Source organism: Aquila chrysaetos, chromosome 2 (assembly GCF_900496995.4).
Source record: "Aquila chrysaetos chrysaetos chromosome 2, bAquChr1.4, whole genome shotgun sequence".
In the NCBI taxonomy this organism is placed as follows: Eukaryota; Metazoa; Chordata; class Aves; order Accipitriformes; family Accipitridae; genus Aquila; species Aquila chrysaetos.
The window spans coordinates 82,401,852-82,417,367 of NC_044005.1; the positions used below are offsets into that span (position 1 = coordinate 82,401,852).

Genomic DNA, 15,516 nt, shown 5'->3' on the forward strand with positions numbered 1-15,516 from the left:
AAATTTGGGTTTGATACAATTTCCCTGTTCCACAGTGCCTGGCATGAACACTCACACATCAATCAGTTCTGGGTTTTGTGAACAGGTGGTTGGTATATTGGCAATGGCTTCCAGGGCTGGCTGGTTGGCTTATTCTTCTGTCTTTTGTTCTGTCTGGCTTTTGTTAAAAACATAGTTCAGCTGCAAAATGATTTGCTGAGTGGGTGCTTATTAAAGAAAGAAGAGTCTGTGGCTCCCATCCTAGGCTGGAAATAGACTTGCAAATATCAGAAAACCTGTAACATACTGACAAGAAGAATAAATAATTCAGTGATAAAAGATAGATGAAAACAGTGCAAAACATTACTGTTTACAGATGCCATCCCACAGTGACACAGGCCTTCTCATGACATATCTTAATGTATGCTGTGACTGCAAGATGACATAGGCAAAGGGCATTCTTCTTGCCTGCCTGGACCCTGCCTCACTAATGACAGTAACCCAGTTTTAGGGCCTTGAAGCAATTCTTGGCAAAACATTTACTGTTAATCTTGCAAATATTTTATGTAATGCTATAGGCAACAGTCCTCTGGACACACATTCCGTGCTGGTATGCAGATCGTTTTGGGAAAATTACTTCTTTTTAGTCTGTCAAACACACACTGCAAACCCATCCTCCATCTGCTAAGCAAATAACCAAACTTCTGTTTCCGATGCAGAAATGCATGTTATAGGCCATGTCATCTCTGAACTTCCTCCCTAAGAAGTTAATGGTAGTACAGAATCTTTAAGTCTTAACATAAAGATGGCATTAATACGTCTGAAATGAATTCTTAAGTTTTTACATGATCTGAAGACTTAAACACATTGTGTTAGATAACTGCCAAAATGAAATTACTTAGAGGACTGAAGAGAGAAAGGAAAGGTGCAGTATCAGAGAATTTCAAGTTGACTGGCATAGCTTTTATCTAACTGAATTATATTTAATTCAAAAGATGTAATTATCTGTGGTTCATAACTATAGCTGGGCTGTCATGTGCAAAGTCCCATTGGGCTCCTGCGTCTCAATGCTAGTAACAAAAATATAATGAGAAAAACAAGTTTCAGGGCATATATGCTGCCTATGTCCACTTTCCTGCTATGGCAGATAGTTGCTATGACCATATCAGTGTAGTAGTATCCCAGTAACTACATGTTCATAGCAATACCTATCAATTCAACCTGTAATAGGCTCTGCAATTCTGATTCATGTTCTTATAATGACTCAGACCCACTGAAAATTTCAAGAGCATATTCAACCATTGAGACTGAATATATGAAAAGTTACTGACTTTGAAAAGAAACTTTGTTCTCCTGGTTATTCTTGTTTCTGTTGTTAAGTTCATGCTATCTACTGTACAGCTTGTGTTTACAGCTCCTTTTTCTGCAGTGTGGGCTGCTAGTACAGGGGATTTAGGGATCACTTACTTATTTCTGATCTGATATGCAGGAATGTACCATGGGCCACAGTTCAGCCCATGTCAATTATGTGGCTTACAGTACAATCACTTCGGTGCAGAGACATGCTGCAAAATGATTTAGGAAGTAAAGCAAAGAATATTTTATCCAGCTTAATCTCCAGGAATTATTTACACCAGCAGTGTGTGTTTGCCTGAGCTCCAGTTCATCGTGGTTACCCTTGCTTGACCTCCAGATATCAAGAGTTTGTATGTACATCTGTTTCCAAAGATGAGTTCTTCACAAACAGTGCTGCAAGTAAAATAGCACTTTCAGACTAGTACCCTTGTAAGACAGCAGTACATAGTTCTGCTGGGCATACATGTTCTTTGATGGACCCTAACCAGTGGACTGTTCTTCTCGCCAAGCTCCTTTTGGATTCAGCAAAAATTGATGGCCCTATGTTTCAGTAACAGAAATTTAGTATTAACCTTAGGAGGGAGTGAAGAATAGTAACACAGGACTAGAGTGCTTGGTAATCTCCATCACCCTAGCTTTTAAAACCACATTAGACAAATCTCAGTAAAGAATCATGTAAATAAATTTGTGTGCTTATAGGTAGATGAAATTATCTAGGTGACATCTTAAGGTGCCTTCTAGCTCTCTCTTCTGTTACCTTTTCCCCTTTTTGTTCATGCATGACTAGGCTTACTTCAAGATAACAACACAGGATAATCTAATTGGACTAAGGAAGTTGTTTTGTTACCAATAAAAAGAAAGTAACACCATTTTCAAACTCCATTTTGATTTGTGGGGTTTTTGTGGCTGATAGAAATCCTTTTAGGAATAATTAAAGTAAATCTGATGTTTCAAGCACTAAAAAAGTAAAAAAATAATTAATTCCTGAAAAGCTTCTACCTGCATGGCAGAAATGACTTTTATGTTCCACTTTGTGCAGAACCTTTTTTGATAAATTTTTGAAGGAAAACTTCATTTAAAAACTTCTCAAAATCTAATTACAACAGTTACTTGAGAAAACCATTGCCAATAGCAAATGGCTGTTGTACAGCAGGTAAGTTCTGATCCCTGTTTCTGGATTCAGTCTTCAAATGACAGCTATCAGTTTCCTTACCTGCTGATAGACATTTGGGGAGGGGGGAGAAACCTGGCAGACTTCTAGTAAGTTCCTATCTCTTGCCAATATCTCTAGTGTGTTGGTACGTACCACTTGCATTGTAGTTCAGTGTTCCCTGAGGTGTCCAAATATATAGCCTCCCTCCAGTTGAATCCCCTACTATAATGCTGTGGAGGGATTTCCAAGGAAAAGATGGCAGAAATGCTCAGGGTAGAACTTTGGCTGTTTGACTGAATACCAAAGAACTCGGGAGCAAATATTTCTGAACAGTCTTAAGACAAAGACTTAGAATTGCCATTGAGAAGCGCACAATCATGTTCACATATTCTCTTTCCTAATGTCTTGCTGAGGAGCTTTAGTAAACAGCATTTCTCAGATTCATATGGTCTGATGCATTCAGAAGGAAAACACTGAGAGAGGCCAGTGATCTTCCTTGAATGTAGAATGAGTCAAGTAAATGCTTAAAGCAGTGATCAGATAGATACCTTTATTTAATCAATCAGTCCCACTGGTTTTGACTACTTGCTTTGTAAAAAGTTCCTGCAGGCTACTTGTGGAGAGAACTATCCATAGTTAAATGAAACAATTTTGTCCTTAGTTTAAAAATGATGGCTAGGCAGGACTGTGAATAATCATTAACTTATTTAGTAGATTATCACATGGTTAAATCTTTTACTGATATGATCGGAGGTTTACTCACATCTCTCTCACTATCAGAATATTGCTATATAGTAAAATTGCTATATAGTAAAATATGCAGACACATAAATATAATCCAAGCTGGAATAGCTAGAGTGGTTACACTGGTTCTTTGTAAAATGGGATATTCATTATTATTTTCTCTACTGGGCACTCTCTCACTTTTTAACCAGTATGCACTGTATTTATACTTTGTCATATTTCATTTTGGCTTTGTGCTTGTATCCACCTGTTCATAAATAAAGATTTCCCTGTATTTTATTTTCAACCTGTTGAAATCAATCAAGCCAGGAAGCCTAGAATATGACATTTTATGTATCTTCACAGCAATCCACTTATGGAATTCATCATCAGAAACTGTTCTCAAATGCCACTTCTCATTTATTTGATTCAATGAGCAAAATGGAATCAAATTTCATTACTCTGAAGCAGAGAAAAGTTTTTCCTTTAAAACTGGGTAGGATTCCTAAAATTCTGCATGATTTCCTTTGCAAATACTGTCTCCAGACATTTCGTATTATCTTCTTAAATACGGGTCATAATTCTGTGTCTATGAGAAAAGTACAGTGGAATGGAGAATATTTGAATAGAAATGCCCATGGATCTGTGGTTTTAGCAAATAAATGGCAGATTAGTTTCTATTTCAGATTTTGCAAAAAGTTTAGAACCCAAAGTCATCTTGCAATTATGATGGCTCTCCACTCCTATGCTTGTATAACTCTACTGGCTTCGTTATTTGTTTTATTTTTTTAATTCAGATTTTCAGTAGCATGAAATCAAATGTAGGAAAATGCTGGAGACAGGTGAGATCTAGTTTAACTTCAGGCATGTTGTAAGCTACTCAATAAATCCAGGGAGTATTGTAATGGAGACATTCTTCTCTGTTAAAAATATTGGATACAATCAAACTTGAGCTTTCAGAAAAAGGGAGACTTTATCCACTAAAGTGTTCACCATATTATTCCATTAGTTCTAAAGATCTATTCACTAAAGGACTGTATTTGTGATTTAAGGCTGAATCCTACAAGTTCCTTTATTCAAAAGATTTCTCATCTTTCCTCTAGATATAATGCTCTGTTAAGTAGAGCTGTTCCAGTAAGTTTCAGATTCCTAGGAGGATTATGTCTTTATTCACATATTTGCACTATGAAATATTATGAAATATTATTATTTAAAAATTGCATATATTGCAATTCATGTGAATGTGAATCTTGCTCACCTGTCTTCCAAGCAGAAGCATACTGCTTTGTGTAAATAGCTTTTCTTGCATGGCCAACTATGTGTTAAATCCTGCTGGCTCCCTCCCTTGTGTAGGAGGGAGAAGCATTACAAATTCAGTCTTACATAAAAAGACTGCAATAGCATTAGACAGGATCCTGTTAGCATAGGAGCTGAGTATTGCATTGTATCAATTACCGATGATGAAAGTTGTAAACTCCGAGGATTACTCAACAGAAATGATATTGAGAAAGAGGGAGACAACGGGAGATAGGAGACTAAGACCTCAAAATATCCATTTGAGGAAGTGAAGAAGAATGAGAGTTGCCTAAAAAATTGAATCCTACCTGTAGGGATCCTTGTGGATTATCCTGGGTGTTAGCTTGACTCAAGAATCTGTTATCTGAAGCTAACCCAGACTGGGATATACCTATAAGGAGTGCTAAAGTTTCATTTATCTGTATAAAGTACAGATGGTGATCGCAAGGTACCAAAGGCTGGCAATCCCTCTTCAAAGAGTGCCAGTCCTAAAACACAATATTGGTTCACTCTCACATTGTTGAGTGCCACAACACAAAGAGGGAATTCTCTCAAGAGTTATTCTTACTTCTTCAAAGGCTAGCGTGAAAGGTTTTCATCTGTTTGATTACAAATCTGAACTGTGGAACTTCACTGGCATTGGCTGAGTCTCTAGTTTGGACCAATTCAACTATTTCACAAAAGAAGCCTGATTATTATCTAATGGCTGAGTTATATCTCCAAGGTTGATCAAAAGCCTCTTTTCTAAATTGACTAGCTTTTTCCCCAAACATTTCCTAATAAAAGATTCCTATAATATTCTAGAATATACTCTCCCAGTTAAAAAGTACAACCAGTAAGAAAGAAAATAAGATACAATAATGTCTTTACAGAAAAAAAAAAATTAAAAAATGCATTAAATCTACCTCAACAGGTCTTAATCAAAGGCTTTCAGTTTCTTAGGATCGTTCAGGATAGACTACAGAACACACTTCACCTATACGGATTAATGTGTTAGCAGCGTTTAAAGCAGATGAACCCTTTCTTGTACCTTTCAGCTTTGGCTTTACTGGGCCCATTGTATGTCTGCAACCACATTTTGTGTTCCACAACTAGAGAATAAAAAGTTAGATGCATCTCTCAGCAAGTAAAAGCAAAGAACAGAAAGAGAGAAAGGAAGAACAACAACAAAAAAAGAGGGAACGAGAAATACTCAAGTTCTTCAGTTCTTCCAACGTTCTGCTGCCTTATATTACAGAAGCTGTAAGAGCAGCGGGGGAACCAGAGGGTAGTGTTGCTAACCCAGGGTCTTTTGCCAGCAGCTTCCTGCAGGTGCAGGAAGAGATTGGTCAAAGGCTAATGCAGTCTGTTCATTAATGTCATGATTTCCTATACCTATACACCACTGATCTCGTGAGTGGGGAACATCACCCTTCCCCCAGGTGGCTTGTTGACCCAAGAGTCAGCGGTTTGTGGCTTCAATCTTAACTCTTCTCTTTGCGGTTCTCTGCTTAAACCACCTTAAAGCACCATTCTTTACAGCCTTTTGGATAACAAGCTGTGTGGTTTCCCATGGGTGTTGACACAGTCAAACTGGAATTCGTTTTTGCTCAGCTAATGTCAATTTGAAAAAGTCCCAGTTAATGAGAGGTTAAAAGCTTGTGTTGGCTTTTAAGGTTGCTGTTTAGATACAGAGTCTCTGTATTTGAGCCTTTCTCGTAGTGTAGGAGCACCAGATAATTCAGATTGGAAGGCACCTCAGGGGGGCCCTATCCCTCAAATAAGGAACATCTTTCGTGTTCTTTTTTTTTTGGAACTGATCTGGCTTTATCTGCGTGAAAAGAAGACATCACAAGTTTATAGAAACTGTGATCCCAACTCTTTAAAAGTAACAGGTTCAAAAGCACTAACCAAAACCAAATTCAAGTTAAAAATAAGCATAAATAGGTTATGATTATGAAGATTAACAGCGCATGTATTATTAATCTTCTTGCCCACAGAATAGGAATGAGGACAGAATCATACATCTTTGTTGCAAAAGTTTCATATAGATAGAGAAAAAATTACATCAGAGCTTCTCAGATTTCAAGGCATTTGAGATATAAAAATAATTAAACTACTTGTAAGATTTATAGTCCCATCTATATCAATTCTTCCACGAGTGGTACACGTAGAAGGTTACTAAAGTCTAAGTCGTGGCACATGAAGACCTCTATGTTCCAGAAGTCTTGTGTTAAAGTATAGTGCAGTGCTTTGAAATCTTAGGAGTAAAAGCTGAGAAGTTGGTAATGAGTTAATCTTATCTTCTTTATAAAATGTATTGCATCCTGCTTTCAGGTGGGTGCATGTACTTAAGTAAATTACACTTCATGTTGCTTGAAAGTAATGAATGCTAATGACAGATAATGGTGTCTTGTTTCCAATTAGCACTGCCAAGAGAGCCTGAGGTTTCTAGAGCTCATGATCACCATATTTTCCAGGAACAGTCTGAGAACTTTAAAATTATATAAACAAGTTTTATTTATGCTGAATGCATTTGCTGATTGTTTCCTTCCACAGCTGGGCATAACATGAACAAGTTACATCTCTCTGTAGTTCAATAATTTAAAAAAAGACTGTATGTATGTAAAGCCATATTCTATCACCCATTTTTTATAAACATCATTCATTGTTCACTTTGCTAAAAAACAGAGGAAAATGTTTACAAATAAATGCATGTAATAGATTAGATTATAGTGAATATTCGGAAAAGTTTAAAATAAAGCAGACTAGTGGATAAGCAGTCTGGCTTACAAAATAGGAGTTTAAATCAGGTATTTCATACTAAGAAAGAAGTTTTCTTCACTTAGCTATTGTTTAAAACACTTTCTAATATGAGTTGGCAAGGAATTTGAAATACCATTTGGGCTCAAATCTATGAAAAAATGTGTATTACTCGAAAATAAAGTTGGAGAACTTAGATCACAATCATGTATTGTGCTATGAATTATGTGTTTTCAGAAATGTGTTAAGTATTGTGCTCACAGACATCAAATATGCAGTATATAACAAATCCCTTTCTACAGTTGCAATACAGCTTGTTTCTTATTTTAAAGGTTTGTGTATTAACTTTGTATTCTGTTTGGAATGTATTTCAGTTTGGAATGTTCACAGTGCAGGATTTTTATCTCACATCCTTATTGTCTGTATGATTGTGTGTTTTTTCTCTAATAAAAACGTACAACAACAGTAACGTAGCAATGAATATTTACCTGCTCTTGCAAGTGTTGCGTTTTGCTGGATGTTATATCGATGGGAAGAGCTCAAGGCCCTACTCAGTGACCCCTGAAAGCAGGACTGCTGCTGATAACTTATTGGCCTTTGGATTGGGTCCCAAATGCGCTCCTTTTAAAGCTGACCATCGGATGCAGCCGCTTGGTTTTGTAAAATGTATCAGGAAGAAATATTAGCGTCTTACCTGCTGACAGAAGATGAAAGTTCTGGGGTTCCTTCTGTAGCTCCACTCACTAGTGCAACACCCTCCTCTGCCCAGAAGAGCAGGCAGTATGCCAAAACGCTGCTGCTTAAATTGTACTACATGAGATTTTTCATATAGCTGCCTGCCAGATCTGGGTGGTATGTCACCTGTCTGTTCTGAACATTTCAAGTAATTTCTTAGGTCTCAACCATGAGCCCCGTAGATATGACAAGATACGTGATTTAACCCTGATGCTGCCAGTGCTCTAGTTCACCTTACCTAATCCTGTACTTTTATTTAACTGGCTACTACAATCAATCATTGCACAACAGTACAGACTGCTTAGCATGTTCAACAAATAAAAGATGTATTCTTCCTGTTTGTTTCTTGCTCCACATCAATAGGAGGGTGTATATATTTAGATAATTAATTTTCAAGGAACTGGATGGCTCCCATTATCCTGGGAGGTAATGCTCTGCAGTGATTATGTCCTATAGAGCTGAGTTGGCATTGGGAAAAATCTTTAGAAATATTAACTTCATTTTCATTCATGTCACTTGTATTGTCCACTTTCTGCAACTGGTTTAGCAAATGAATTTCATCTGTCTGAGATATTGACGTCAGTGTACTATCCACTCACATGAATGACTTTTGGTTAAATTACTGAATTCATGCACAACGATTATAGTTGCATTTTCAGTTCAAAAAAACTCCACAGGTATTTGTAGCTGAAAATTGACTGAGAGCTGTGCTAGCCAATCAGGGGATGACATGTCCCAAATCAAAACAGCTTGGCTGTCAGTTACCAGATACACACAATCAGTGCTCTCAAGTGAGATACAGCACATGAATGATTCTCAGAAATTATTCCAAGAATAGTTATGGATAGCTATTAAGTTTGAGAAATTAAAAATCTGATTACAGGCAGTTTGTAAACAAAGAAGTCAAAATTAGTTTAAGAAAAATATTGTTACAGATTGCTTGGATATCTCTATTGCATTTGTGAAATATTTTTACTTACACTTCCCTGTCAGCTAAGCTTCTCTTTCAACTGTAAACCAATATTTTTAAAATGATAATCCAATATGGAAAATTGCCTGAGCAATAATGTTATAAATAATGCAATATTGAGCTGATTCCCTGCTTCTGTTTATTTTACAAGAGTCTATCATCTCACACAGTGTCCAAAGAAAAAGAAGCTAAAGTGACAACAACAAAAAATTAACAACAGGGAAACTGTTACCTTTTCTGTTTGGTTCACTGCAGAAGGAAGAAATACAACATAGTAGAATTCATGGAGTTTGTAAGTTTTTCCGGGCAGAGACTGATTCTTGTTATGTCTACCTGGTACCTGATAACAGCAGTAGTCTGATCTTGAATTTGGTACCAGGTACCAAAAACACAGTGCAAACTGTAAATAATAATAGCAGTCAAGCAAAAGTGTGAGTAATTCCATTTCCATGTCATTATGTCTTAGAGGTCAAAATTTTCTGGGTATCCACTCTAGGTAATAGCTGGGGATTGCTGATTATCAGGATGTAACTATGATCAGAAATATTTTGATAACGTGTTAATATGACCATACATAATTTTTGTTAATTAGCAGAAAGCAGTGAAAAAGTGGGTTTGAGACTCTGAGTCTGATTTTCCACTCCTTGACCCTCGCTACTTTCAATATGCATTTTATTGGTCACTGTGTAAAACTTTCCATGGGTGTCCAATAACTGCATAAGGAAGGCGGCTGTGAAGAATCAGGTTTGTCTCTACAAGCAGTGGAAAGATACTTTCTTCTTCAGGAGCAAAGCTGAAAACCTGTCAGTGTTTTTGGTAAAGATAAGTAGTTTAACCGTTCTGCACAATACCATACAGTCAGCTTTGGGGAAAACAAACTACACTGAGTTTGGTACCGCATAAATGTTTGGAATTACGGATAACTGAGTTTAACACCTCTTTTGGCAGTTTAACAATAGTGAATAACAAAGTGGATGGTCTTTTTTCAGACCTTATTTTTGCAAATAGAATTTCTGTCAGTGTTTGTCACATCTCCTAGGTGTACATATTTAGGACCAAATTTGTTTTATGCTCAGTACATAAGAAATGCGATGTGCTGTATAATAGCTGTTTTTGTCACTGATACATTTTCCTTCATATTTTTTTAAATTCTCACTATCTCTGAAACTAGCTGGACTATGCTATCATGTAAAAGTGTTAAAATACATTTCATTTCCTGTGCTCTGTTTTTGTTTTGAGTTGGTTACCTATGATAATAGTGACATGGCTATCTGAATCTGTTACAGTGTGCCTGAATATTATGACTACGGTCACGGAACAAGCGAAGAGGCTTATGACAGCTACGGTAAGGTCTATTCTATCTTCAGCAAAAGTGTGAAATCAAAAGAAAAAATCTGTCACTGACAACTCAGAAATTACTTCCACATACTTTTCTTTCTTTCTCTGCTTTTACAAAGACCACACAAAATGGTTTTGTGTAACTTTAGGGTGAGGTTTGACTTATTGAACTAGGACCAGAAAATTGGACAGATCAATTTTGATCAAAATTACAAAGCCAATTAATCACAGTCACAGATCTCTTTAACAGCAACACTGAAGTTTCTGATTAGTGCCGAATATATTTCACAGTGCTAAGTTTCAGTCTACTTGATGTGCCAACACTACCATGCATCTGGTACTGTCATATGCATCCCTTCAACCAGCCAGCTTTGTGAGGCTTTGAAATCTAGACTTAATCAGAGTGGAAGGAGAGGGGGCCGTACCACCATGGGAACCCCCACGGCACCAAGATAAAGGAGTATCTCGTGCCGCCGAGGACACGAGGCTGTACTCTTCGTACCTCCCCACCGACTCTGTGTCTGAGCTGGAAGAGTTCCACTTCACGGGAACCGAGGGCACGAGAGGGAAAAGAAAGTGTTGCTCCAATGTGTACAGCCCATTTTCTAGGTCTCTGATATTAGTGATGTGTTTTGATAACTAACTAGAATCTAGTCCATCTTTTCCTATCAATGTTTTTTCAGTACGTTGTACCATCAGATGGCACAGTGAATCTCACGCTGACATTTTCACTGAAATAACAGAGCAAAGCTGACTATCGTCAGCTTAAAGACTGACCCTAGTATATTCAGCAGAGATGTCACGCTTGATTTACTACTACTACTAAAGTATCGTAAGTTTACGTGGTGACTTCCAAAGCATTGTGAAAATGAGAGCTGCTGGAAATGATGCTGCAACTAAAAGTTACAGTAAGAGGTTATATAAGGATTGCTGCTTGAAAGAAATAATTTTATTCGTACAGCTGTGAAGCAAGTGTCACTGTAATGAAAAGTTGCGGTTTCCTTTGTAGAGATGTCACGAGATATTACCGAGACGTTGTCAAAAATTATTGTATTGCATGATCAGAAATAACTTAATTTTTTCTATAATCAATACCCACAATACATTTGGATAATACAGTCTGCAGTCAAGCACATTTTCAGTGCTAAACAAGTAATAATAATAACTTCTCCATATGAATGTGCGTGGTTTGGTTACCCTTTGTTTTGTTTTCTTTTTGTACATACTTTTTTAATACCTGCTTTGAAAGACTTTTCCTGCCCTCGACAGATCCCCTCTCCACCTCTTCTCCCAAGTGCATTGCTCAGGTTTTGGGCGATGCAGAAAAGCACAGCCTGAGCTCAGCAGTAAGAATTACCCACTGTTTAACTTTTAACTAGACTCCCCCACGCTGAATCTCCATGTGTTTGGGCAAGACATTTAAAGTAATGTCACTCTTCCTCCAATCCCTCATTTGTAAAACTAGAAGAATATTACTTGTTTTCCCAGCAGGGGTTTTGAATGGACTTATTAGCTAAGGCTTTACAAAGTGTTCGAAGAGTGGGATCATGACAAAATTTATGCTCTGCATGAAGCTACTTTTTTTTCTTTTTTTTCCATTTAGCAGCTGAAGCAAACTTAAAATGCCTGGGTTTGCTTTACTAGACTTGTCTTAAAATACACGGTTGATAACCCTGGACTTGCTTTTTTGCTTAAACTATTTTCTGAGCTGGCCTTTGAGTACAAAGGTCTGGAATACTTTTACCAGTAACCTGGAATAAACTTAAAAATGGAATGATATTCCGAATTGCAATTTTTCTACTGTCTGAAATCGGACACATTTATATGTGAGTGTTTGTGCTCCTGTTGGTTCGCTTACTTTAGCAGATTAGTAAATTTGCTAGTTCTGTGCTCTGGAAACTTGTGTGTGAACTTGCTTCATCCCAAAGTCACCGCCCTTTATCTGAGGAGGTAATCTGAGTATACGGATCTGTAGAATATACGCTTAACTTTCTCGCTTTCTGAATTCTTGGTACATATACTGATGTTCTCTCTGTATCTGACTTTTTCACTGCCTGCCACCCAGCCAATAAGCAGTCTGGTGCCACCCCTTCTCATCCTCATGTAACTTTTACCTTAGTTCTCTGTTCCCACAGAACTGTTCCCAGTTCTCTACTTCTTTATCCGGATGTTTTGCAATTCATTGTGAGTCTTCTGAATCCATCCCACTGTGTAAAAACAGCTGTCCCTTCTTTTTTCACCATCATGCAGAAATCAGCACAGTCTTTCTTCCACCCCAGCTCAGTTTCACACCTTGTTTTACCTTCCACGACAAGGCTGTATTCCTCCTTTACAATTCTTTCGGGTGCACTTCTGTAATTCAGAATTCCCCCAAACTCTGAATAAGACCACACACACGGTACATGAACATAGAACTGGTATCTTGTTGTTGTCTCCTAGACTTTTGTGTAACGACTTATCTTTTTACCCTTATCCCTTCCAATAACAGTATCTGAATTATCAAAAAGTGACTAGCGTGGCATTTATTTTCTCCTGTGCATCCTCTTGCTTCCATCTTATCTTTAGGGAGGACAGTTCTCAGTCCCAAGAAGGTTTTCTTTTATTCTTCTTCATGAAGTAGATTCGACCAAATAACAATGCTACTTCATGCTTGCAGTCTTTTTTTAAGTATAATATAGAGCTCTCTGTAGTTTGTTAAGTATTATAGAGCACCATAGTACTTCTATATGAGCTGCCTGTTATGACTTCTCTTTCTATCTGGGCTCCTGAGAAGTGGCAGGTGGTTTTTGTCTCATGGATTCTTCTATGCTCCTTTCAAAATAGCTTGTGGAGAAGTCTGACTGGGGCCACTGTTTCCTCAGAAGTTCTTAAGATTTATGCATTTATGGATTGTTCATGGTAGGGTTGCAAAAATCACAGGGGTGTTTCAGAGCAGAGCCCACCTGAACACCGTGTCATTCTCAGGAAGTTCATCTCTCTCTTGATTAGATGGAAGCACTAAACAAGAAAGGGCCTAAGTCACTTACCTGCAGCTGGGCAAGATGAGTTCTTGCACACTATTCACCGCTGTAAAATCCACAACTTGGGTTAACTGCCTTGCCTCCTTGCTCACTTTCTGATGTGAAGGTTCCTGAGAATTCAATCCCCTTCAAATCCAACCAAGGAGCCTCCCAAGACAATAGCAAAGTCAGCTGAGAGGGATATATGTAAAATCCCACTATTTCCCATGACTTAGGGATGTTCCATGAATGAAAATTCAGAGCACAGAACCCTCACATGCAGTTAGACACTTAAACTCTATTGTGATTTGATATACTTGCCACCCAGTCTCTCAGAAGGATCAAAGTAGAGACACTTCAAAGCATTCCCTGCAGCAGCCTCTGGGCACCTTAGTAGAGCAATACTCTACTAAGTAATTAGGAGATTCCTACAAATTTTTTATAGGATCAGGATTATGCAGCTACTGCTAGAGAATTTTGCAGATCACTGTTCTGGGCTGAGGAACATGAATTTGGGACATATGCCTGAAAATCTTCTTGTAGGCAGAGCCCTTATAAGCTTCCTCGTGTGAGTGATAAAGAAATATCTTTAGCAGGCACTTTAAAATGAAAAGGCCAGTGCCTTAAAGCACTGTACAATTTTCAATAATGTAAAGCATCCTCACCTCTAACCACGCTCAGTAAACATTTACGATACTTATGTCACTGAAGGTCTTGATTCCTGCAGATATGAATTTAAATCTAGGAGTCTAAACTAAGGTGGCAGTGTCATTTTAACTTGATGATGCTGCTTATGTTTTAAAACAGAAGGCATGAAATTGGATGAATTTATGAACAAAAGTTGATATCTATTGCTCTCATTATACTTTAATAATTTTGTGATTTCCCTTCTGGCACTGTTGTCATCTGAGGTGAAAACATGAATCTAATGATTTTTCTTATAAATCGATCAGGATAAAATGTACAACTAAAAATTTGGTAACTAAGAACCTTTCTTGTCCATATGTAATGTCATGCCCAAGTCCAAAAACTACCTTCACTCGACAGGACCGCTGTAAAGGAAAAGCCCTTTGTAAACCATTCACGTTCTTGTTTCTTTCTCCTTTTCCCTGGTTTTTAGAGGAACCAGCATTCTCGATACAAGTGTTGCGCTGTGTTAGGCCACTTTAGAAAGATAACGGAGATCATACGACTTGCTAGCAAGGCACGTCCAATACCTTATTAGCTATATTAATTATATCTGACCTGCCTCACAGTTGTTTCGTCGGAACCCTTTTTCTGCCTTGCACTGATCAGAGCACTGAAGGTTTTATTCATCAGGTACCCTTTCTGTTGTAGTTCTTCCACAGCCTGGGGACTCTAGGAGATGAGCTCTGCCAGTTTCTGCGGCAGAAGGTTGAAGAGGCTCCTGCCTCTGCTGCCCAAGGTTGAAACTGCCGTAGCGAGGATGGAGGAAAGTGAGAGTGTGCCTGCTGTCAGATGATGCTGTAGTTCACAGCCTGCTGCATGCACTGCCTTGTGTGTTACCTGAAAAAGGTGGCGATGTATGTTTTAATGGGAGGTCATGAACCGCAGTAGCTGAGAGGCCAGTACGCATGGACTTCTGCTGCTACCACCAAAAAAGCAGAAACCTTAGGTGGAGGGTGAAAGGAGAGGGTTGACGTCTATAACCTCCTAAACCACCACAATGAAATTAGAATAACACCATCTGCCAAAGGCCTTAGGCAAGAGTTGGGGAGGTTAATCTGTACCTTGTCACTTACACAAAGAGGGAAGACCGGTGAGCTCCGCTCACATTCCTGCTGCTGTTCGGGAAAAGCTTGCAAGGCTGTTTACTTCATCTGCTGCCTTTGTGGCAAGGAGACATTATTTAAATATGTTCTATCATCGTCACCAAAAATTTTGAGATGTGCACGTTTTCTTTAATTACCACGTTTTGTCATGCATATTCTACTCTGGTTTAGCATTAAGTGCTCACTTGTAAAACACTGGTAGTTGGTTTTAGAATAATTCCATCTTTAATTAAAATTGGAGAGTGTAACTGTTTGGTATAATTCCTGTTAATGTAAGACGTCATTTAAGTTGTAAAGTGCTGTCATAATGATTTAACTGACTATTTCACAAATAATTCCCTGCCAATCACTCAATATGAGAGCTTTGCAGTTGTGATGACAAATAGTTTACTGAGTAATGCTCTACACAGGCAGCACCTTATAAACAAATTC

General features: G+C 38.0%; 1 protein-coding gene across 1 annotated transcript in view; it reads left to right on the plus strand.

Moving 5' to 3' along the window:
• The window catches only part of KHDRBS2 (KH RNA binding domain containing, signal transduction associated 2), a 362,804-nt gene that overhangs the window by 334,190 nt on the left and 13,098 nt on the right, over window positions 1-15,516 (plus strand). The window contains exon 8 of the mRNA XM_030000725.2: window positions 10,241-10,299. Within this exon, the coding sequence (XP_029856585.1) occupies window positions 10,241-10,299 (59 nt within the window). The remainder of the gene's footprint in view (window positions 1-10,240; window positions 10,300-15,516) is intronic.